Here is a 24,164-nt window from a genome sequence, read left to right as displayed (position 1 = left end):
GCGCCGCGCTCCGCCCTGAAGCCCCGCCCCTCAATCGCGCCGTTCTGATTGGTCGCCGCCGCTCTCGCGGGAAGCCGGGGCGGGGCCGCTCCCGCCGGTGCTAGCGGAGCCTGAGGCGGTCCCGGAGCGGCCGCGGGGGTTCGGGGCAGCGCCCGCAGCGCTCCCGGTGCCCCCGGAGCCGCCGGGGCTGCGGCGCCTCCGCCCCGCCCAGCCCCGCCCTGCCCTACCCGGCGCCGTTGTGGCGGCAGCCCCGCCGCGCCGCGCTTTCCTATTGGCTGGCGCGCCGCCCCTCGCGCGATCCCATTGGCTGCGAGGCGCGAGGGCGGGGCCCCGGCGCGGCCCCTCCGTGCTCCCCCCGCTGCCCCGCGCGGGGGTTCCGCCGCCCGGCAGGCCCTGGGCGCAGGTAAGGAGCGGGCCGGGATTCCCGGGAATTCCCGGGATAACGGGAATTGTGGGAATGATGGGAATGATGGGAAAATCACGGCAGCAGGAGAGAGAAAGAGAGAGAGGGCAGTGGGATCGACCGGCGCTGGCGGGGCTGGGCGTGCTGGGGCCGCCTCGGGGTCGCTGCCAGAGCCTGGGATGAGGGAATGGGAGCGCTGGGAATTTGGGATCTGGGAATTCGGGAATGGGAGCTGAGGAAACGTGGAGTGCAGGAATAGGGGCTGTGGGATTCGGGAATTTGGCCTCTGGAATTCGGGAATATGGGCTCTGGAATTGCTGGGATTCCCTGAGGAGTTTCCTGGGAATACCAGGGTTTTCCTGGAATCAGAAGATTTTCCTGGAATTCTGAGGATTTTCCTGGGAATATCAGGATTTTCCTGGGAATCAGAAGATTTTCCTGGAATTCTGAGGATTTTCCTGGGAATATCAGGATTTTTCAGGGATTCTGAGGATTTTCCTGGGAATTTGAGAGTTTTCCTGGGAATTGTAAGTTTTTCCTGGGAACTGCAGGATTTTCCTGGAATTCTGAGGATTTTCCTGACAATATCAGGATTTCCCAGGAAAAGCTCCATCTGGGCCTGCTCCAGCTCCATTTTTCCCGGTTTTCCCTGCAGGAATCCCAAGAGGAATCTGTAAATCCTGGGATTTTTACATCTGGAAGTCCGGGATGCACTAGAATTCCAAGAATTCCCTTTCCCTAAGGTAAGAGCAGAGCTGCTTTCCCCATTCCCATTTATTCCTGGTTTTGTTGGGATACCTGGAGTTCCTATCCCGGGTTAGATCCCACATTTCCATGTTTTTCCCAGGAATGTTGGCACTGACCATGGACAGGGGCACCATTCCCACCCGGACATCCCAAATCCATGTTTCCAATCCCATATTTTTCCATGTTTTTCCCAGGAATGCAGCACCATGCACTGCCTGACCATTCCCATATGGAACATCCCAAATCCATGTTCCCAATCCCATACTTTTCCATGTTTTCCTGGGAATGTTCTACCATGCACTGGCCATTCCCATCCAGGAAATCCCAAATCCATGTACTAATCCCATATTTTTCCATGTTTTTCCCAGGAATGCAGCACCATTCACTTCCTGGCCATTCCCATATGGAACATCCCAAATCCCCATCCTAATCCCATTTTTCCATGTTTTTCCCAGGAATGCAGCACCATGCATTGCCTGGCCCTGTCACCCTGACCATTCCCATCCAGGAAATCCCAAATCCCCATCCTAATCCCATATTTTTCCATGTTTTTCCCAGGAATGCAGCACCATGCACTGACCATTCCCATCCAGGAAATCCCAAATATATGTTTCCAATCCCATATTTTTCCATGTTTTTCCCAGGAATGCAGCACCATGCGCTGCCTGGCCATTCCTATATGGAATATCCCAAATCCCCATCCTCATCCCATATTTTTCCATGTTTTTCCCAGGAATGCAGCACCATGCATTGCCTGGCCCTCTCACCCTGACCATTCCTCTACAGAATATCCCAAATCCTCATCCTAATCCCGTATTTTTCCATGTTTTCCCAGGAATGCAGCAACCTGTGCTGCCTGACTCTGTCACCCTGACCATTCCCATCCAGGAAATCCCAAATCCAGGTTTCCAGTCCCGTATTTTTCCATGTTTTTCCCAGGAATGCAGCACCATGCGCTGCCTGGCCATTCCCTTATGGAACATCCTAAATCCCCATCCTAATCCCATTTTTCCATGTTTTTCCCAGGAATGCAGCACCATTCACTTCCTGGCCATTCCCATATGGAACATCCCAAATCCCCATCCTCATCCCATATTTTTCCATGTTTTTCCCAGGAATGCAGCACCATGCACTGACCATTCCCATCCAGGAAATCCCAAATCCATGTTTCCAATCCCATATTTTCCAATGTTTTTCCCAGGAATGCAGCACCATGCACTGCCTGGACCTGTCACCCTGACCATTCCCGTCCAGAAAATCCCAAATCCATGTTTCCAATCCCATATTTTTCCATGTTTTCCCAGGAATGCAGCAACCTGTGCTGCCTGACTCTGTCATCCTGACCATTCCCATCCAGGAAATCCCAAATCCAGGTTTCCAGTCCCGTATTTTTCCATGTTTTTCCCAGGAATGCAGCACCATTCACTTCCTGGCCATTCCTATATGGAATATCCCAAATCCCCATCCTAATCCCATTTTTCCATGTTTTTCCCAGGAATGCAGCACCATGCGCTGCCTGGCCATTCCTATATGGAATATCCCAAATCCCCATCCTCATCCCATATTTTTCCATGTTTTTCCCAGGAATGCAGCACCATGCATTGCCTGGCCCTGTCACCCTGACCATTCCCATCGAGAACATCCCAAATCCATGTTTCCAATCCCGTATTTTTCCATGTTTTCCCAGGAATGCAGCACCATGCACTGACCATTCCCATCCAGGAAATCCCAAATCCATGTTCCCAATCCCGTATTTTTCCATGTTTTCCCCAGGAATGCAGCACCATGCGCTGCCTGGCCATTCCTATATGGAATATCCCAAATCCATGTTTCCAATCCCACATTTTCCCTTGTTTTTCCCAGGAATGCAGCACCATGCATTGCCTGGCCCTGTCACCCTGACCATTCCTATACAGAACATCCCAAATCCTTATCCTAATTCCATGTTTTCCCCAGGAATGCAGCACCATGCGCTGCCTGGCCCGCCTCAGCTCCAAGGCTCTCCTGGTTCTCTGCTCCCTCCTGGCTCTGCTCTCGCTGCTGCTCTGGACCCGCTGCTCCCACCATTCCCAAACCCCTCCAAACCCCCCGGAACGCCGCGGGATCCCCGACAGCGAGGAAGCCTCGCCCCAGGATCAGCCAAAAGCCGCGGGAATTCCGGGAATCCCGGGAAAAGCGGCGCCCAGGTACGAGGAGATCGACTGCGTCATCAACGAGGAGCACACGGTGAAGGGGCGCCGCGAGGGCAGCGAGGTGTTCCTGCCCTTCAGCTGGGTGGAGAAATATTTCCAGGTTTACGGCCGGATCGCCCAGTCCGACGGGAATGAGCGCTTCGAGTTTTCCCACAGTTATTCCAAGGTTTACGCCCAGCGCGCTCCCTACCGGCCCGACGGCGTCTTCATGTCCTTCGAGGGGTACAACGTGGAGCTGCGCGACAGGGTCAAGTGCATCAGCGGCGTGGAAGGTGGGGAGTGCTGGGAAATGTCTGTTTTTGGGATTGGGGTGATCCCAAAAATGTCCTGGAAGCGCTCTTTGGAATGGGCTTGAAGTGCAGAGTGGCCTGGATTTAGTGCTGGGAATGGCAATAGGGTCAAGGGTATTAGCGGCGTGGAAGGTGGGGAGTGCCCGTTTTTGGGATTGGGGTGATCCCAAAGAATTCCTGGAAGTGCTCCTTGGAATGGGCTTGAAGTGTGAAATGACCTGGATTTGGTGCTGGGAATGGCAATGGGGTCAAGGGTATTAGCAGTGTGGAAGGTGGGGAATGCCCGTTTTTGGGATTGGGATGATCCCCAAAATTTCCTGGAAGTGTTCCTTGAAATGGGCTGGAAGTGTGAAATGACCTGGATTTGGTGCTGGGAATGGCAATAGGGTCAAGTGCATCAGCGGTGTGGAACGTGGGGTTTGCTGGGAAATTCCCATTTTTGGGATTGGGGTGATCCCAAAAATGTCCTGGAAGTGCTCCTTGAAATAAACTGGAAGTGCAGAGTGGCCTGGATATTTTTTAGTGCTGGAAATGGCAATAGGGTCAAGTGCATCAGCAGCGTGGAAGGTGGGGAGTGCCTGTTTTTGGGATTGGGGTGATCCCAAAAAAGTCCTGGAAGTGTTCCTTGAAATAGGCTGGAAGTGCGAAATGACCTGGATTTGGTTCTGGGAATGTGGGAATGGAAATTGTGATAGGGTGAAGTGCATCAGCAGTGTGGAAGGTCGGGTTTGCTGGAAGATCCCTGTTTTTGGGTTTAGGGTGATTCCAAAAATGTCCTGGAAGTGCTCCTTGAAATAGTCTGGAAGTGTGAAATGACCTGGATTTGGTGCTGGGAATGAGAGAATGGGATTTTGTGGTGGCACCTCCAGCCTTGGGATTTTCAAGGATTAGTTGGCTGGGACAGGACCCAGGGAATGGCTCCTGGAGGGCAGGGATGGATGGGATTTGGGGAAGGAATTCCTGGCTGGGCTGGAATTCCCAGAGAAGCTGTGGCTGTGATCCCGGGAATATCCTGGGACAGTGGAAGAGCTGGAACGGGACGAGATTGAAGTTCCCTTGCACCCAACCCATTCCACGATTCCCTAAAACTCAGAAATACCACACCAGGGAATTCTGGATTTTATCAGGAAAGTGCCCACCCCATCCTTCCCCAGCACCACCTCAATCCCCATTTCTGCAGCTCCCAGAACTCCGGGCTGCAGAGGAGAAACTTTTCCCTCATTCCAACGCCTTTTCCCTGTGTTTTTTTTTTTTTTTTCCCGGGCAGGAGTTCCTCTCTCCACCCAGTGGGGCCCTCAGGGCTACTTCTACCCCATCCAGATCGCCCAGTACGGGCTGAGCCACTACAGCAAGAACCTGACGGAGAAGGCGCCGCACGTGGAGGTGTACGAGACGGCGGGAGACGGGAACGGGAACGGGGAGTGGACCGTGCCCAAGGGCTGCTCCCTCGCCACCGTCTGGGACAAATCCCGCCTCTCCGGAGTCAAGCAGTTCTCCTGCCCAGGTGGGTGCTGGCTTGGGAGTTCTGGCGGGTGCTGGAGCAGGGAGTGGGAATTGTTGGGTTTGTTTGGCCTTTGTTCCCGGTTCTTTGTTCCCCATCCTTCATTCCCAACCCTTTTTATTCCCAATCCTTCATTCCCTACCCCTCTTTTCCCAGTCCTTCATTTCACCCTTCCACCTCTCATTCCCAATCCTTCATTCCAAATCCTTTTCTTTCGCAATCCTTCATTCTCAGTTCTTCAATCTCAATCCTTTTAATTCCAAATCCTTTCCATTCACAATCCTTTTCATTCCCAACCCTTTTCATTCCCAATCCTTCATTCCCTACCCCTCTTTTCCCAGTCCTTCATTTCACCCTTCCAATTCTCATTCCCAATCCTTCATTCCCATTTTTCAATCTCAATCCTTTTCATTCCCAATCCTTTTCATTCCCAATCCTTTTCATTCCCAATCCTTCATTCCCTACCCCTCTTTTCCCAGTCCTTCATTTCACCCTTCCAATTCTCATTCCCAATCCTTCATTCCCATTTTTCAATCTCAATCCTTTTCATTCCCAGTCCTTTTCATTCCAAATCCGTTTCATTCCCAATCCTTTTCATTCCAAATTCTTAATTTCCATTTCTCATTCCCAATCCTTCATTCTCATTTCTTCAATCTCAATCCTTTTCATTCCAAATCCTTTTCATTTCTAATCCTTTTCATTCCCAGTTCTTCATTCCAAATTCTTAATTTCCAGTTCTTCATTCCCAGTTCTTCAATCTCAATCCTTTTCATTCCAAATCCTTTTCATTCCAAATCCTTTCCATTCCAAATCCTTTTCATTTCTAATCCTTTTCATTCCAAATCCTTTCCATTCCAAATCATTTTCATTTCAAATCCTTTTCATTCCCAATCCTTTTCATTCCAAATCCTTTATTCCTTATCCTTCATTTCCAGTCCTTCATTCCCGGTTCTTCATTTTCAGTCCTTTTTCATTCCCACTCCTTCATTCCCAGTTCTTAATTCCCAGTCCTTTTCATTCCCAATCCTTTTCATTCCCAGTCCTTCATTCCCAGTCCTTCATCCCTTATCCTTCATTCCGGATCAAATCAGAAAAACCCAGAAACATTGAATTACTGAAGGGCTGCCCTAAAACCTTGGGAATCCCTCCAGGATTGGAGCTGGGGTTGGCCACTCCAAACCTCTGGAAACGGGAACCTTCCCACGCCAAAACGAAGCCTTTTCCCGGGGGTTGCTTTTCCAGAGAGCTCCGAGGGCGTTTCCCTGGAGCTCAACAACGGCCGGGATTTCATCATCTCCTTCGACCTGAAGCTGCTGAGCAACGGCAGCGTGTCGGTGGTGCTGGAGACCACGGAGAGGAACCAGCTCTTCACGGTGCACTACGTGTCCAGCACGCAGCTCATCGCGCTGCGCGACCGCGACATCTTCTACGGCGTGGGCGCGCGCGGCAGCTGGAGCACGCTGACCCGCGACCTGCTGACGGACCTGCGCAAGGGCGTGGGGCTCTCCAACACCAAGGCCGTGAAGCAGACCAAGATCATGCCCAAGAGGGTGCTGCGCTTGGTGGCCAGAGGCCGCGGCTTCCTGGACAACGTCACCGTCTCGGCCACCGCGCACATGGCCGCCTTCTTCGCCGCCAGCCGCTGGCTGCTGCGCAACCAGGACGAGCGCGGCGGCTGGCCCATCATGGTCACCAGGAAGCTGGGGGAGGGCTTCAAATCCTTGGATCCGGGCTGGTACTCGGCCATGGCGCAGGGCCAGGCCATGTCCACGCTGGTCAGGGCGTACCAGCTGACCAAGGAGCCGGCGTTCCTGAGCGCGGCGCTGCGGGCCACGGCGCCCTTCAAGCTGCCGGCGGAGCAGCGCGGCGTCAAGGCGGTGTTCATGAACCGGCACGACTGGTACGAGGAGTACCCCACCTCGCCCAGCTCCTTCGTGCTCAACGGCTTCATGTACTCGCTGATCGGCCTCTACGACCTGAAGGAGACGGCGGGCGAGAAGCTGGGCAAGGAGGCGCGGCTGCTGTACGAGCGCGGCATGGAGTCGCTCAAGGCCATGCTGCCGCTCTTCGACACCGGCTCGGGCAGCGTCTACGACCTGCGGCACTTCATGCTGGGCACGGCGCCCAACCTGGCGCGCTGGGACTACCACACCACGCACATCAACCAGCTGCAGCTGCTCAGCTCCATCGACGACGCGCCGCTCTTCAAGGACTTCCTCAAGAGGTGGAAGAGTTACCTGCGAGGAGGCCGGGCTAAGCACAACTGAGGTTTTTTTTTTTGGTTTTTTTTTTTTGTTGTTGTTTTTCCCACCCACCCGTCCTTCCACGCCTTTTTTGATGGATTCTTCCCAGAAAAGGAAAAAAAAAAAAAGAAAAAAAAAAGTGGGCCTTAAAACTGCTCCGGCGCGGGAAGGTTTGGGATTGGGATGCAACTCGGAGGTTGAGATTGGGTTTTGTTGGGATTGGTTTGTTTTTTTTCCTTTTCCCAGGAAAAGGTTTGCAGAAGCCATAGAAGCCTTGGAAGTGCGGTCGCTGCCTCTCGCAGCGGGATTTTGTGTCCGTGTTGGAGCAGCTCCCGTGGGATGAGCGCCGTCCACGGGAATCACTCGGAGCCTGGGAGTGCAAAGTGTGGCTTTAAAGGAGGGGGGGTGGTTTTCCTTGGGATTCGCTTTTTTTGGGATGAGAAATCCGCAGGTGGGATTTTTTGCCGGCTCTCTGCCTGGACATCCTGGAGCTGGAGGGGTTTTTTCATGGAAAACACACGTGCCCGGCGTCGTGGAAGCACAACTGGGAGCCTGGAGCACACAGCCCCAGGTCACCAGCATCAGTGTCCCCTGGGAGCTGGGATCCCTTATCCCAGTGTTCCTTTGGAGCTGGGATCCCTTATCCTGGTCACTGGAATTCCCTTGGAGCTGGGATCCCTTATCCTGGTCACTGGAATTCCCTCGGAGCTGGGATCCCTTATCCCAGTGTTCCTTTGGAGCTGGGATCCCTTATCCTGGTCACTGGAATTCCCTCAGAACTGGGATCCCTTATCCCAATCATTGGAATTCCTCAGAGCTGGGATCCCTTATCCTGGTCACTGGAATTCCCTCAGAACTGGGATGCCTTATCCCAATCATTGGAATTCCTCAGAGCTGGGATCCCTTATCCCAGTGTCCCCTTGGACCTGGGGTCCCTTTTCCTGGATCTCTTTGTTTTCTCTGGGATTTTGGAATTCCATCTGAGAGGTTCCTTGGAGCTTTGGGGACATTTCTGGGACATGAGGTCGTCTGGAGTCCCTCAGGAAATTCAAGAATTGGGGAATTTTCGTTTCTCTCCTGCTCCATCCAGCAGTTTAACAGTTCTATCCCAGAGGTTTTTCCAGCTCTCCCTGTGCTGGAATTCCCAGAGAAGCTGTGGCTTCCTCTGGATCCCTGGAATGTCCAAGGCCAGGTTGGAGCAGCCTGGGACAGTGGAAGGTCCCTGTGGAATGGGATGAGCTTTAAGGTCCTTCCCACCAAACCATTCCATGATTCCATGATCCCACCTGCTGCCTGAACTCGTGGATGGACTTTGGGAATTCCCACTGCTCCCATTCCATGTTGGAGCTGATCCCAATCCCAAAATCCCGGGCACAAGGACGACACCCATCTCCATCTTTTCATTGCTTTCACTTTTTGAGGCTTTTCCTTCTTTTCTCACCGACCTTGGAGCGACTTTTCCCGGCTTTAATCCGGTCGGATCCGTCCATCCGATGGACGGTGGAGGAGAAATTCCAATACCAAAGGTAGCAGGGGGGAATTTTTTCCATGCCCATGGAAACCCAACGGACGCAAACCCACCCCAAACCTGGGATTCCTTCCCAAAAAAAATCTGCCCCTTCCCAAAAATCCGCTCCGTCCTCCCCCCACGTGTTCCTTCCGTCGTTTTCCCAGCTGGAAATCCCAGAGAGACTCCTTGGGTGCTGCTCCAGGATGGTTTTGGTGCCTTACAGGGGCCAGAATTCCTCTTGGTTGGGATTTCCAGGAATCCCCACCAGCAGCTGTAAATCCATGGGGAATTCCTGATATTCCTGAAATTCCATTGTGCATCGGAAGAGGATCCTTGGGCATGGAGCCAATACCCAAAACCTCATGGAATTCATCCCACTTTGGGATCTTTTTCTTCATTTTCCATCTTCAGACTCCCAGAGATCTTCGGGACCAAGATCAGCTTTGATCCCAGATTTTCCTCTGGAGATCCCTTGGCTCTTCCCGTGGGATCCTCTGTGTGTGGCTCTCCTGGAAGTTTGGGATGGGCATCCCAAGGTTGTCCCTCCTGTCCTTCCATCACCTTCAGCACAGGTGGAGCTTCCAGGAATCCCCACCAGCAGCATGGAGAATCCATGGGGAATTCCTCAAATTCCGTTGTGCATTAGAAGAGGATCCTTCATGGAAAACTTCATGGAATTCATTCCACTTTGGGATCTTTTTGTTCATTTTCCACCTTCAGGCTCCCAGCGAGCTTTGATCCCAGATTTTCACCCGGAGATCCATGGGATCCCCTCCCCGTGGCTCCCCCACCCCAACAACACAAGCACAACCCTCCCTGGGATCCAGACATTCCCTGGAATCCAGGGATTCCCTGGAAGCCGCTCATTCCCGTTCTCCTCCTCCCCGGGCGTGGCTTGGCTGGGATTTTGTTGGATTTTCCGGGATTTTCCCGATGGAAAATATGCAATAATTTGTTTACAGGATGCTCCGGGAAGCTCTTTAAGCACAATGTGCACAGGATAGTTTTGTATTCCGCCCCTCCGGAATTTTTTGGCGGGAAGAGGTTCTCCTACGTTTCTATGGGACATTGGGAATGCTTGGAAAGCTTTCTAAGACTGGGAAATAAAAATTTTTTTATCTTAAGAAAAAAAAAAACTTGGGATGTTTCCGTTATTTGGGGGTTTTTCCAGATATTTTCTTTTCCAGATATTTTATTTCCCAAATATTTTATTTTCCAGATATTTTCTTTTCCAGATATTTTCTTTTCCAAATATATTCCAAGTTTTGTTTTTTTTTTTTCCCTGTGGTGGGTTTGAGGTGTCGTGTTTATAAGGTGTTTTTATTTCTGGAAAAGTGGGAAAATATGGATTTTTTTCTGTTAAATTAAGAGTTTGGTGATTGAGGGAAGGAGCACAAGTGGTGGATTCCTGGTGGGAATAATTCCTGGTAAATCCAGCTCGTTTGGGAGTTTTTTTGGGGATTTGTTCAATGAGGATTTTAATGGAGTGGTCACTAAAAATATTCCAATGTTGGGAATGAGGAAATGCAGCTGCAGGGAATCCCAGAGCCCCTTCCAGGAGTCTTAAGGGATAATATTTCATAATAATAAATAATATTAGTAGTTAGTAATAATAATAATTAATAAGTAATAATAATAAGTAAAAATACTAGCACAAATTAATAAATAATTAATAATAAATTATAATTGCTAGTAATTACTAATAAACTGAGCCCTCTCCATCCCTCTGGAATCCCCCACTCTCCAAATTTGGGAAAGCTGTTCCCAGCAGCTGCAGGGAAAGCAGAGGATTTTTGGGAAGCAGGTTTGGATTTTGTGGGAAAAGTGGGATTTTTGGGAAGCAGAACGGGATTTTGGATTTTGTGGGAAAAGCAGAGAATTTTTGGGAAGCAGAAGGGGAAACCCACCAGATCTTGCTCTGCTGAAGAATTACTCCCATCCAGCTGGGAAAAATCTGGGAATGAGCCGGGAGGGCTGGAATTCCCAGGCTGCTCTGGAAGAGCTCCGGGAGTTTTCCACGGCGAGGGCCGGGAATTGAATTTTTTTTTCCTGCTTTTTTTTCCACTTCCTCGCCGCTGGATCCGATCCCGGCCGCGTTTGGCCGCGCTTATTTCCGGGTTTATTTGGGAACTTTTTTTTTCCCCTGGACGAGGCAGGATTCATTCTCTCCCAAAAGCTGGGAATTGCCGGGATCATCGCGGTGCCTCTGGAAAAGCCGCGGAATTCCATGTGGGCAGTGTTTGTACCCAGCTGAGTAATCCCGGGATTTGGAGGCAGCGCTGGAAAACGCCGCATCCCGAGCAGCGCCCGTAAGTCCCGGTTTTTTCCCCCCTTCTCCGGCATTCCCAACTTTTCCCGCTGATCCCAAAGCTCGGCGTTCCCGGGAAGTTCGGGAATTCGGGAAAGGGATAGCCAAAAAAAAAAAAAAAAAAAAAAAAAAAAAAGGGGGAAAGTGCCGGGAGCGCTGGAGCACCGGGAGCATTCCCGGCCCCTCCCGGTGCTCGCGGAATTCCCGGGAAGTTTCACTCGGGAGCGGGAGCGGGATGAGCTCCGGGATCCCCCAATCCCGGCTGGGAGAGGGCGGATTTCTGGCGGTGGAAAAGCCGCTGCTCCCGGCGGATCGCAGAGAATTCCAGCGGCAACAACAACTCCCACAAAGCCGCCCTTGTCCCGCCGGGAATGGTCCTGGCGCGGCCGCGCCGCTCCCGGAGTTTTCCAGCGCTGCTCCCGGCGCCGCTGGAAAAGGCGCTCGGGGCTGGCCGTGAATTCCCGAATATTCCCGGCCATGGAAAAGCGCCGCTGGAGCTGGCACGGAGCGAGGGATGTGCCAGGGGGAGGATCTGCCGCGGGGAGGGATTTTCCATAGGGAATGGGATCCCATGTGTGACATGGGGAGGGATTTTCCATAGGGAATGGGATCCCATGTGTGACATGAGGAAAGGAAAGGAAAGGAAAGGAAAGGAAAGGAAAGGAAAGGAAAGGAAAGGAAAGGAAAGGAAAGGAAAGGAAAGGAAAGGAAAGGAAAGGAAAGGAAAGGAAAGGAAAGGAAAGGAAAGGAAAGGAAAGGAGAAAAAGGAAAAAAGTTGTGCCGTGGGCAGAGGACGGTGACAAGGACAGGGCCGGGCTCCTGGCAGTGGTGCCAGGCTGGTGCCAGGAGGGGACATTGGTGCCAGGAGGGGACATTTCCAAGGGGAACCTGGGATGAACCGGGAGCTCCCGGGCTGGAGCTGCGGCTGCAGGGCCCGGAGAGCCCCGAGAGGGGCCGGGTGGGGATCGGGGGGAGCAGCAGGAGGAGGAGGAAATTAAGGAGGAGGAGGAAGAAGAGGAGGAGGAGGAGGAAGAGGAGGAGGTAGAGGAGATTAAGGAGGAGGAGGAGGAAGAAGAAGCTGTTGCAGCCACCTGAGTGAAGCCGCAGCGCTGACAGAGGTCACAGCCCCACCATGTCCCCATCCCAATCCCATCCCATCCCCATTCCCGGGCTGGGAAGAGCCCGAGGAGGAGGAGGAGGAGGAGGAGGAGGAGGAGGAGGAAGCAGGGCTGGGTGTGCCCGGCCCCAGTGACTCACTGAGCTCCGAAACCACAAATTCCTGCCTGAGGCCGGGCCTGGAGCCGCCTCCTGCATCCCGGAGGCACAGGGAACTGGGAATGGGGAACGGGGAACTGGGAACTGGGAATGGGGAACTGGGAAAGGGGAATTGGGAACTGAGAATGGGGAATTTGGAACAGGGAAGAGGGAATGGGGAATGGGGAACAGGGAACAGAAAATAGGGAATGGGGAACAAGGAAGAGGGAACAGAAAATAGGGAATGGGGAAGAGGGAAGAGGGAAGAGGAGCAGATTCCAGCCTGCCCCACTCCCAGGCATCCAGGGGCAGCCACAGCTGCTCTGGGAATTCCAGCCCAGCCAGCAATTCCTTCCCAAAATCCCATCCATCCCTGCCCTCTGGCAGTGGGAGCCATTCCCTGTGTCCTGTCTCTCCATCCCTTATCCCAGTCCCTCTCCAGCTCTCCTGGAGCCCCTTTAGGCTCTGGAAGAGTCTCTGAGCTTTTCTTGGAGCTTCTCTCAATTCAGGTCCCGTTTCCACCATGGAAAACCGCTGGAATTCCATGGGATCCAGGGGCTGCAGACTCCAGCAGCTGCTCGGTGGTTCCAGACCCCGGGAAGCTCCTGATTCCCGTCTAATCTTTAACCAGAGGCGTTTCCAGCTGGGTTGTGTTGCTTCATTGCTCTCCTGCCTCGTTAATTTTTCCCTCCCTCTCCGGCCGTTCCCGGTGTTCCGGAGTTTTCCTGGGCAGAGGTAGAGCCTGGGATGGGAGGAATCCAAAGGGAATTCCAGGGGGTTTTTTGGGAGTGGCTCAGCGGCACATCCAAAGGCTGGATTCCCACCGGGAGGTTGGGATGGGCTGGAGTGGCAGCTCAGGATGTGCAGAGGCTCCGGGAGCTCTCAGAATCCTGGGAATCCAGAGCCTTGGATTCCTCTGGATGCTGCTGGGATGAAGCTGAGCCCGTGCCTGGAGCAGGAGCTCCCTTCCTGCTTTTCCTGCTCTGGGTGGGCCCTGGCAGGAGGGAAGGAGGGATCATGGATTTTTCCCTTTATTCCCAGAGCGGAGGCAGCGCTGCAGACGCCAGGATCGGGTAAGAGCCAGACTGGGATATTCCATGGGGGCAGGAAAGGGGATCCAGCCGGGATCCCGTGTCCGTCCTGCTTCCCCAGGGGCATTCCTGCATCCAGGGACCTCAGTGGGACCCCGAGGGGATCCCCAGCTGTTCCCACATCCCTCTGGATCTGCTGGAATTCCTGTGGGAACTGGGATCAGCCAACTCCTGCTGCTCCTTTGGGATCCCAACAGCCCTCGGGGGGATGGATGCTCCCCGTCCCACAGGATCCAGCTCCACACCCCGGGAATTCTCATCCCCTGCAGGACTGTCCGGGAGCAGCGCCATTCCCGTGGGATGTGGCCAGGAGGGCTCTGAGGCGCCATCCCGTGGGAAGCTGAGCTGGAAAAGCGCCGGGATCCGGAGCCACGGCCATGCTGAGCCCCAGGCCCCGGCTGCTCCGCGCCCACCAAGTGCCCCAGGTCAGCGGGAATTCCCTCCCTGATCCCGAGGATCAGCTGTGTCCTGACTCTGGAATTTTGGGGATGCTTCCCATCCATTCCTATCTCCATCTCCATCCCCATTCCCTTTCCCATTCCCATTCCCATCCCCATTCTTGTTCCCATTCTTGTTCCCATTCCCATTCCTGTTTCTGTTCCTGTTCCCACTCCCATTGCCATCTTCATTGTTTCCATTCCCATTCCCCATTCTCATTCCCATTCCCATATTCCCATCCCCATTCCCATTCCCAATCCCATCCCCATTCCCATCCCCATCCCCATTCCCATATTCCCATATTCCCATATTCCCATATTCCCATATTCCCATATTCCCATATTCCCATCCCCATTCCCACTCCCATTCCCATCCCCATCCCCATCCCCATTCCCATATTCCCGCTCCCATTCCCATTCCCCATTCCCATTCCCATTCCCATATTCCCATCCCCATTCCCACTCCCATTCCCATTTTTCCATTTCCATTTTTCCATCCCCATTCCCATCCCCATCCCCATACCCATCCCCACTCCCACTCCCATATTCCCATTCCCATCCACATTCCCATTCCCATTCCCATATTCCCATTCCCATTCCCATATTCCCATATTCCCATATTCCCATATTCCCATTCCCATATTCCCATTCCCATTCCCATTCCCATTCCCATTCCCATTCCCATCCCCACTCCCCCAGAGCTACCGGGAGCTGGGAATTCTCTCCGGGTACCGCCCGCCCCGGAGCTCGGCCTGCGAGTGCCTGCTCAGCCTCTTCGGGATGAGCAACGAGACCCTCAACATCTGGACACACCTGGTGCCCGCCGGGTGAGTGCCCTGGGGCACACCTGGGCACACCTGGGCGCACCTGGGAACATCTGGGAGATACCTGGGACACACCTGGGACACACCTGGGAACACCTGGGACACACCTGGGAACACCTGGGAACACCTGGACACACCTGGGACACACCTGGGAACACCTGGGACACACCTGGGAACACCTGGGAACACCTGGGCACACCTGGGACACACCTGGGCCACCTGGGACACACCTGGGACACACCTGGGCACACCTGGGCACACCTGGGAACACCTGGGGCACACCTGGGGCACACCTGGGAACACCTGGGAACACCTGGGGACACCTGGGACACCTGGGACACCTGGGTACACCTGGGACACACCTGGGCACTCCTGGGCACACCTGGACATACCTGGGCACACCTGGGACACACCTGGGCACACCTGGGAACACCTGGGAACACCTGGGCACACCTGGGAACACCTGGGCACACCTGGGCACACCTGGGCACACCTGGGCACACCTGGGAACACCTGGGAACACCTGGGCACACCTGGGACACACCTGGGCACACCTGGGACACACCTGGGACACACCTGGGCACACCTGGACACACCTGGGCACACCTGGGACACACCTGGGAACACCTGGGACATACCTGGGAACACCTGGGCACACCTGGGAACACCTGGGAACACCTGGGACATACCTGGGAACACCTGGGAACACCTGGGCACACCTGGGGATACACCTGGGGACACCTGGGAACACCTGGGACACACCTGGGACACAGCTGGGACACACCTGGGCGCACCCGGGAACACCTGGGAACACCTGGGTGCACCTGGGCACACCTGGGACACACCTGGGACACATCTGGGACACACCTGGGACACACCTGGGACACACCTGGGCACACCTGGGAACACCTGGGCACACCTGGGCACACCTGGGACACACCTGGGCACACCTGGGACACACCTGGGAACACCTGGGACACACCTGGGCACACCTGGGACACACCTGGGAACACCTGGGAACACCTGGGAACACCTGGGCACACCTGGGACACACCTGGGAACACCTGGGACATACCTGGGAACACCTGGGACACACCTGGGAACACCTGGGAACACCTGGGACACACCTGGGAACACCTGGGAACACCTGGGACATACCTGGGCACACCTGGGCACACCTGGGACACACCTGGGACACACCTGGGCACACCTGGGCACACCTGGGACACACCTGGGACACACCTGGGCACACCTGGGACACACCTGGGACACACCTGGGACACACCTGGACACACCTGGGACACACCTGGGCACACCTGGGACACACCTGGGCACACCTGGACACACCTGGGCACACCTGGGCACACCTGGGACACACCTGGGACACACCTGGGAACACCTGGGACACACCTGGGCACACCTGGGACACACCTGGGAACACCTGATGGGTGCTCTCATCACCTGGGCACACCTGGGGATGCCCTCAAGGCACACCTGGGCACACCTGGGAACACCTGATGGGTGCTCTCATCACCTGGACACACCTGGGGATGCCCTCAAGGCACACCTGGGAACACCTGGGCACACCTGGGCACACCTGGTGACCGCGGCCCCCCTCCCCTCTCACTCCCCCAGGTATTTCCTCTGGCTGCTCCAGGCTCGGCTCCGGGATTTGGGGCGGGATGCGGGGGCGGGGCCGTTCCTGGCCTACCTGGGCACGTGCGCGCTGTACCCGCTGGCCTCGAGCGCCGCCCACACCTTCGGGGCCCTGGGCGGGCGCGGCCGGCACCGCGCCTACTGCTGCGACTACGCCGCGCTCAGCCTCTACAGCCTGGGTGAGCCCGGCTTAGGGGCGGGAGTGAGCCGGGTTAGGGGTGCGGGACTGAGCCGGGGTTAGGGGATCCGGGATTGAGCCGGGGTTAGGGGATTCGGGATTGAGCCTGGGTTAGGGGATCTGGGATTGAGCCCGGTTTAGGGGATCCGGGACTGAGCCTGGGTTAGGGGATTCGGGACTGAGCCCGGCTTGGGGTGCGGGACTGAGCCCGGCTTGGGGCCGGGACTGAGCCCGGGTTAGGGGATCCGGGACTGAGCCGGGGTTAGGGGATCTGGGATTGAGCCCGGGTTAGGGGATCCGGGACTGAGCCCGGGTTAGGGTGCGGGACTGAGCCGGGGTTAGGGGATCCGGGATTGAGCCGGGGTTAGGGGATCTGGGATTGAGCCCGGGTTAGGGGATCCGGGACTGAGCCGGGTTAGGGGATCCGGGATTGAGCCGGCGTTTAGGGGATCCGGGACTGAGCCGGGGTTAGGGGTGCGGGATTGAGCCTGGGTTAAGGGATCTGGGATTGAGCCGGCGTTTAGGGGATCCGGGACTGAGCCGGGGTTAGGGGTGCGGGATTGAGCCTGGGTTAAGGGATCTGGGACTGAGCCCCGTTTAGGGGATCCGGGACTGAGCCGGGGTTAGGGGTGCGGGATTGAGCCCGGCTTGGGGTGCGGGACTGAGCCCGGTTTGGGGCCGGGACTGAGCCCGGTTTAGGGGATCCGGGACTGAGCCGGGGCTAGGGTGCGGGACTGAGCCCGGCTTGGGCTGCGGGACTGAGCCGGGGTTAGGGGATCTGGGATTGAGCCGGGTTAGGGTGCGGGATTGAGCCCGGTTTAGGGGATCCGGGACTGAGCCCGGTTTAGGGGATCCAGGATAGAGCCGGGGTTGGGGGATCCAGGATTGAGCCCGGGTTAGGGGATCCGGGACTGAGCCCGGGTTAGGGGCCGGGACTGAGCCCGGCTTAGGGGATCCGGGACTGAGCCCGGCTTAGGGGGATCCGGGATTGAGCAAGGGTTTGTGGGGTTTGGGGAATTTAGCCTGGGTTTATGGGATTCTGGGAATTCTGCAATTGGGAGGAGCCTGCGTTTATGGGATTCTGGGAATTTACCCCGGTTTTATGGGATTTTGGGAATTGAGCTGGGGTTTGTGGGATTTTGGAGATTCCAGGAGTGGGAGGAGCCTGGATTTATGGGATTTTGGGAATTTGGCAAGGTTTATGGGATTTTGGGAATTCCAGGAATTGGAGGAGTCCGGGTTTATGGGATTCTGGGAATTTAGCCCAGGTTTATGGGATTTTGGGAATTTATCTTGGGTTTATGGCATTTCAGGAATTCCAGAGGTGGGAGGACAGCCCAGATTTATGGGATGCCGCATCCCTTAGGGGAGGTTTGGGGTCAACTGGGAACTCCAGGATATCCCCTCTGGAATGCTCCCTGTTCCGGAGATTCCTGATGTTCCAACCTGGAGCTCCCAGCTGAGCCCAGGAGGATGAGGAATTCCGTGGGGATTCCGTGGGAATTCCAGGATTCCTGCTGTGCTTCCAGGCTCGGCGCTGGCGTATTCCGCCTACGTCTTCCCGCCGGAATGGGTCGGGAGCACATTCCATGATTTCTACGTTCCCGTGGCCGTGTTCAACTCCGTGCTCAGCACTGGCCTGTCCTGCTATTCCAGGTGGGATCCAGCGGCACCGGGAATTCGGGATGGAGGGTTTGGTCGTGGATCGGGCCAGCTGGGAGGTCGGGAAGGGGAAAGAGGGAATTTTTCCGTTGGGAAACGCAGAGAAGTCAGTGATGGAAATGTGGGATGATGGGAGAAGCTTGGATTCTGGCAAGTTCCAAAGGGGATTTATGGAATCCTGGGATGGGGAGACGATCCAGGTCTGCTATCCCAGGTTTCGGGAGAAGCTGTGGAATTCCCCGTGTATCCCAGGGCATCCCGTGTGGAATTCCTGGTGTTTCCTGGTATATTCCATGTGGAATTCCCTGTGTATTCTGAGTGTATCCCATGTGGAATTCCCAGTGTTTCTGAGTTTATCCCGTGTGGAATTCCTGATGTACCCCAGTGTGGAATTCCTGGAATCCCATGTGGAATTCCCGGTGTTTCCCAGTTTATCCCGTGTGGAATTCCTGATGTACCCCAGTGTGGAATTCCTGAATCCCATGTGGAATTCCCGGTGTTTCCCAGTTTATCCCGTGTGGAATTCCTGATGTACCCCAGTGTGGAATTCCTGGAATCCCATGTGGAATTCCCAGTGTTTCCCAGTTTATCCCGTGTGGAATTCCTGATGTATCCCAGTGTGGAATTCCTGGAATCCCATGTGGAATTCCCAGTGTTTCCCAGTTTATCCTGTGTGAAATTCCTGATGTACCCCAGTGTGGAATTCCTGGAATCCCGTGTGGAATTCCCGGTGTTTCCCAGTTTATCCTGTGTGGAATTCCTGATGTATCCCATGTGGAATTCCCAGTGTTTCCCAGTTTATCCTGTGTGAAATTCCTGATGTACCCCAGTGTGGAATTCCTGGAATCCCATGTGGAATTCCCGGTGTTTCCCAGGTTTCTGGAGGCGGAGCGGCCCTGCCTGAGCAAAGCTTCCCGAACTTTGGCCTTCGTGTATCCCTACATTTTCGACAGCATCCCAGTTTTTTACAGGGTGGGTATCCCACAAAATCCCGGGAAATTTCAGCTGCCTCAGCCTGGAATTATTTGGGAAAACAATTCCCAGCTGGGGGTTTGAAAGGCAAACAAACTCCGGCAGGAAAAGGCTCGCGGATATTTTTTCCTGCTCCGATTGCCGGCGGATTCCTCCCACTTCAAAGGGCTGGAAAATTCCTGCCTTGGGAAGCTGGGAGGGGCCTTTTCCAGGGATTTAACTGGAGCAGGGTGGGAATTTGGGCAGGCAGGAGTGGGGGTGAGGGGAGTGGGGAACTGGGAACGGTTCCTTTGGGATGGATGGATGGATGGATGGATGGATGGACGGATGGATGGATGGATGGATGGATCCTGTTTTTCCTGAAATTGAGTTGGGTGGGGAACTGGGAATGGCTGTGGCTCCTTGGGATGAAAGGATGGTGAATGGATGGATGGATGGATGGATGGATGGATGGATGGATGGATGGATGGATGGATAGGATGGATGGATGGATGGATGGATGGATTGAAGATTTCATGGATGGATGGATGGATGGATGGATGGATGGATTCATGGATGGATGGATGGACTGAAGGATTCATGGATGGATGGATGGATGGATGATGGATTCATGGATTCATGGATTCATGGATGGATGGATGGACTGAAGGATTCATGGATGGATGGATGGATGGATGGATGGATGGATGGATGGATTGAAGGATTCTTGGATGATTGGACTGAAGGATTCATGGATAGATGGATGAATGGATGGAGGGATGGATTTAAGATTTCATGGATGAATGGATTGGAGGATTCATGGATGGATGATGCATGGACTGAAGGATTCATGGAATGGATGGAGGGATAGATGGATGGAGGGAGGGATGGATGGATGGATGAATGAATTAATGGATGGATTCATGGATTCATGGATGGATGGATGGGCTGAAGGATTCATGGATGGATGGATGGATGGATTGGAGGATTCATGGATGGATGATGCATGGACTGAAGGATTCATGGGATGGAGGGATGGGGATGGAGGGATGGATGGATGGATGGATGGAGGGATGGAGGGATGGATTTAAGATTTCATGGATGGATGGATGGATTCATGGATTCATGGATTCATGGATGGACTGAAGGATTCATGGATGGATGGATTCATGGATGAATGGATTGGAGGATTCATGGATGGATGATGCAGGGACTGAAGGATTCATGGGATGGATGGAGGGATGGATGGATGATGGATGGATGGATGATGGAGGGATGGAGGGATGGATGGATGGATGGATGGATGGATCCCTCCCGTTTTCCCGGCAGCTCTCCCGGAGCCGCTCCGAGCGCTCGCTCCCGCTGCATTCCCGGCACAGCCTCTGCGCCCTCCTCACCTTCCTGAGCTTCACCTCCCGCCTGCCCGAGCGCCTGGCGCCCGGCAGCTTCGACTTCATCGGTGAGCATGCCAGGGAATCCAGGGAATGACCCCGGGAGTGCCGGGAATGAGCCCTGGAACCCAGGGAATGAGCCCAGGGAATGCCGGGAATGAGCCCAGGGAATCCAGGGAATAAACTCAGGGAATGACCCAGGGAATTAGCCCAGGGAATCCAGGGAATGGACCCAGGGAATGGACCCAGGGAATGGACCCAGGGAGTGCCGGGAATGAGCCCAGGGAATCCAGGGAATAAACTCAGGGAATGGACCCAGGGAATGACCCAGGGAATCCAGGGAGTGCCGGGAATGAGCCCAGGGAATCCAGGGAATAAACTCAGGGAATGGACCCAGGGAATGACCCAGGGAATGACCCAGGGAATGACCCAGGGAATTAGCCCAGGGAATCCAGGGAATGGACCCAGGGAATGGACCCAGGGAGTGCCGGGAATGAGCCCGGGAATCCAGGGAATGGATCCAGGGAATGGACCCAGGGAGTGCTGGGAATGAGCCTAGGGAATCCAGGGAATAAACTCAGGGAATGGACCCAGGGAATGCTGGGAATGACCCTGAGGAATCCAGGGAATGAACCCAGGGAATCACAACAATAAAGCCAGGGAATGCTGGGAATAAACCCCAGGGAAATGCCAGGAATAACCCCATGGGATCCCAGGAATTAACCCAGGGAATCCAGGGAATAAACCCCAGAAGAAACACCAGGAATAACCCCATGGGATCCCAGGAATTAAGTCAGGAAATGCTGGGAATAAACCCCAGGAAATCCAGGGAATGAACTCAGGAAAATGCCAGGAATAACCCCATGGGATCCCAGGAATTAACCCAGGGAATGCTGGGAATAAACCCCAGGGAAATGCCAGGAATAGCCCCATGGGATCCCAGGAATTAACCCAGGGAATCCAGGGAATAAACCCCAGAAGAAACACCGGGAAGAACCCCATGGGATCCCAGGAATTAGCTCAGGGATTGCTGGGAATAAACCCCAGGGAATCCAGGGAATGAACTCAGGAAAATGCCAGGAATAACTCCATGGGATCCCAGGAATTAACCCAGGGAATCCAGGGAATAAAACCCAGGGAAATGCCAGGAATAACCCCATGGGATCCCAGGAATTAACTCAGGAAATGCTGGGAATAAACCCCAGAAAATCCAGGGAATGAATTCAGGGAATTGCCAGGAATTAACTCAGGATATGCTGGGAATAAACCCCAGGGAATCCAGGGAATCAATCCCCTCACCGAGCCACAGACATTGGGAATAGAAATTTGTAGGATGATCAAACCCCTGGAATCGGGAGCAGGAATTTGCAGGATAAATATTCCGTGGATGCCAGGTGAAGTGGGTTGAGCAGGATTCAATCCCGGAATCCTGGAATTCCGGGATGCTTTGGATGGGCAGGGACACCTCCCACCATCCCAGAGCGCTCCAGCATTCTGTGGATGTGGAACCCACCTGGCCCATCCGAACACCCATGGAATTTCCGTGGAATTTCCGTGGAATTCTCGGAGTTTTCTGTCGCAGGGCACAGCCACCAGGTTTTCCACGTCTGCGGGATTTTGGGAACGCTCTTCCAGCTGGAAGCCGTCTCCATGGACATGGAGGAGCGGCGGGGCCGCTTCCCACTTCCCTCTTCCCTGGAAACCTTCGGATCCCTGGGAATGGGAGCTGCTGCCAGCCTGGCCATCCTCGGGATCTGCTTCCGCAGCCTCCGCCCGGAGCCTCTTTCCAGGGAAAAATCCCGCTAGGATCAGGGATTGCCTCGGATTTTTTTCATTCCAGAGGTGTCCGTGTGGATGAGGGGGAGTTTGGTCTCCTGGAAATATTTCTTTGGGAATTTCCCCAGGGAAAACTGCACTGGTTTTTATCCATGGATGGGCTGGGAAACGCTTCCCATCCCGTTGTTATCCGCAGGGAAAGCGTCAAATAATCGGGATTTGATCCCTGCTGCTGCTTCCCAAAGAATCCAGGATCCCTCAGGTCTGCCTTGGGGAGAAATCCTGGGAATGTTGGCATCCTGCTGAAGCCAAAGCACTCCCAAATTCCCGTTTTCCCCTTTGGAATTTCAAGCCTTATGCTCAGCCCAAGTGCCTGGAAAAGTGGGATGGAGGGATTGGAGTTTCCCTCCCGTGTTAATTCCCACTATTTTTAATCATTATGTGGGAAAAGGGATTCCAGGAGAGCTCCAATGGGATGTTCCCACAGGAAAGCTCTGAATCTGGGAAATCCTGGGAAGTTCATTCCCATGGGAATCCCACGTGGGGGATGGAATGAATTAATTCCATCCTGTCCCAGGTATTCCTGGGATGGATCCTGGGGCTGGGAGAGCTCCACGCCCCAACCTCCCTGGATTAAAAACACCCTGGAATTTTAAAGAATTCCCAGGATTTTCCCTCTGTTGTTCCCTGTTTTCCTTCCCTGCTGCTCCTGGGTTTTGCAGGAAGAGCCTGGAGCTCTCAGCTTTTTCCAGGATCCAGGTTTCCCTCTTGGATTTTCCTTCCACTTGATTCTTTGGGAATATTTTCCTGGATAATTCCATTAATTTCCTTTAATTGCTTTTGCTGCACTTTGGGAGCTCCTGGAATTTTGGTGAGCACAATGAAATCTGGGATGAACGGGTTAAATACGGGATAAATCAATCCTTGGGAAAGCTGGCTGGGATTTTCGGGATATTTATAAGCACTGGAATTGTTTTTCCAACAGTTTTATTAAATTAACATAAATCACTGGTTTTAATCTGCTTAATAATAAAAATATTTCTGGGAAAACGAATCCCTTTGGAGATCATTGCTGATAATTCCAGAGTTTATTTATTTTGGGAGCTGCTGTGACCGGGGAGGAATCCAGCTGGGGTTGGAGAGCCCGGAAAAACGCCGGGAATCATCCCAGAATTATTCCAGGTCGTTCAACTTTTGAACTGAAATCCTCCCGCCCTCTGCAATGCCGGGAAATTCGGGAAAACCGGGATGGAACGCCAGAATTCCACAGGATCCACCCGTGGAATGGGTGGTGCTGGATCTTGGAGTGGCACAGGGAGAGGATTTTTCCAGGTTTTTTTACCAAAAAAATCCCTGGATTTTCCTCAGTGAGAAAGGAAAACTCCGTGTCCAAGTTGTTCCAAGGAAATAAACCGGGATATTTCTTTGTGGAATGTTGATCCATAGCAAATCCTGAACAAATCCAGGAATTTTGGGATCAAATTCCAGCAAACCTCCCTCATCCCTCCTTGGAAAAGCTGGAATTTCAGGAATTTCAGGCTCCTCCAGGTCATTTTATCCCCCATTTTTTAAAATATCCTTGAAGTGCATTGTGGAAAAATTCAGGAATTTGGGCTAAAAATGGGAATTCTCTGGAATTTAAAAGGAATTGAATCCCTCTCCCCAATTCCCCACTGGAATCCAGTCCCTTGGCAAGAAGTTTATTTTTCTCTGGACTTGTTCTGCCGGATTTTTCCCACATGTCCCAACA

The 24,164-nt window shown here is 53.9% G+C and overlaps 2 protein-coding genes across 6 annotated transcripts; both read left to right on the top strand.

The window, feature by feature from the left end:
• Positions 1-82: 82 nt before the first annotated feature.
• GLCE (glucuronic acid epimerase) lies at positions 83-9,037 on the top strand. 2 transcript variants are annotated; one of them, XM_056499930.1, is made up of 6 exons: positions 83-403; positions 1,059-1,146; positions 3,107-3,336; positions 3,443-3,614; positions 4,900-5,136; positions 6,376-9,037. In XM_056499930.1, exons 3-6 carry the CDS (start codon positions 3,109-3,111, stop codon positions 7,398-7,400), a joined length of 1,662 nt encoding a protein of 553 aa, XP_056355905.1. In that variant the 5' UTR covers positions 83-403; positions 1,059-1,146; positions 3,107-3,108; the 3' UTR covers positions 7,401-9,037. The 2 variants fall into 2 exon arrangements, with proteins under 2 accessions (XP_056355905.1, XP_056355904.1); XM_056499929.1 differs by having other exon boundaries at positions 3,107-3,614.
• Positions 9,038-10,942: 1,905 nt separating this feature from the next.
• PAQR5 (progestin and adipoQ receptor family member 5) lies at positions 10,943-23,468 on the top strand. 4 transcript variants are annotated; one of them, XM_056500174.1, is made up of 9 exons: positions 10,943-11,195; positions 13,490-13,521; positions 13,809-13,964; positions 14,676-14,803; positions 16,436-16,635; positions 18,164-18,290; positions 19,172-19,268; positions 20,577-20,706; positions 22,221-23,468. In XM_056500174.1, the coding sequence occupies exons 3-9, from the start codon at positions 13,917-13,919 to the stop codon at positions 22,442-22,444; spliced, it is 954 nt and encodes a 317-aa protein (XP_056356149.1). In that variant the 5' UTR covers positions 10,943-11,195; positions 13,490-13,521; positions 13,809-13,916; the 3' UTR covers positions 22,445-23,468. The 4 variants fall into 4 exon arrangements, with proteins under 4 accessions (XP_056356149.1, XP_056356150.1, XP_056356148.1 ...); XM_056500172.1 differs by lacking the exon at positions 10,943-11,195 and adding an exon at positions 12,716-13,183; XM_056500175.1 differs by lacking the exon at positions 13,490-13,521.
• Positions 23,469-24,164: the final 696 nt, after the last annotated feature.

The sequence above is a fragment of the Oenanthe melanoleuca genome, chromosome 10 (assembly GCF_029582105.1).
Source record: "Oenanthe melanoleuca isolate GR-GAL-2019-014 chromosome 10, OMel1.0, whole genome shotgun sequence".
In the NCBI taxonomy this organism is placed as follows: Eukaryota; Metazoa; Chordata; class Aves; order Passeriformes; family Muscicapidae; genus Oenanthe; species Oenanthe melanoleuca.
Note: the sequence above shows the minus strand (reverse complement) of the source record. Positions and strands in the feature narration are given on the sequence as shown.

Bases quoted from the DNA above. Each gene is read 5' to 3' on its own strand.
- GLCE (XM_056499929.1), top strand. From the start codon at position 3,119: ATGCGCTGCCTGGCCCGCCTCAGCTCCAAGGCTCTCCTGGTTCTCTGC. The intron at 3,615-4,899 runs GTGGGGAGTGCT...TTTCCCGGGCAG, and splicing joins GTGCATCAGCGGCGTGGAAG to GAGTTCCTCTCTCCACCCAG. The intron at 5,137-6,375 runs GTGGGTGCTGGC...TTGCTTTTCCAG, and splicing joins CAAGCAGTTCTCCTGCCCAG to AGAGCTCCGAGGGCGTTTCC.
- PAQR5 (XM_056500175.1), top strand. From the start codon at position 13,917: ATGCTGAGCCCCAGGCCCCGGCTGCTCCGCGCCCACCAAGTGCCCCAG. The intron at 16,636-18,163 runs GTGAGCCCGGCT...CTGTGCTTCCAG, and splicing joins GCTCAGCCTCTACAGCCTGG to GCTCGGCGCTGGCGTATTCC. The intron at 20,707-22,220 runs GTGAGCATGCCA...TTTCTGTCGCAG, and splicing joins CGGCAGCTTCGACTTCATCG to GGCACAGCCACCAGGTTTTC.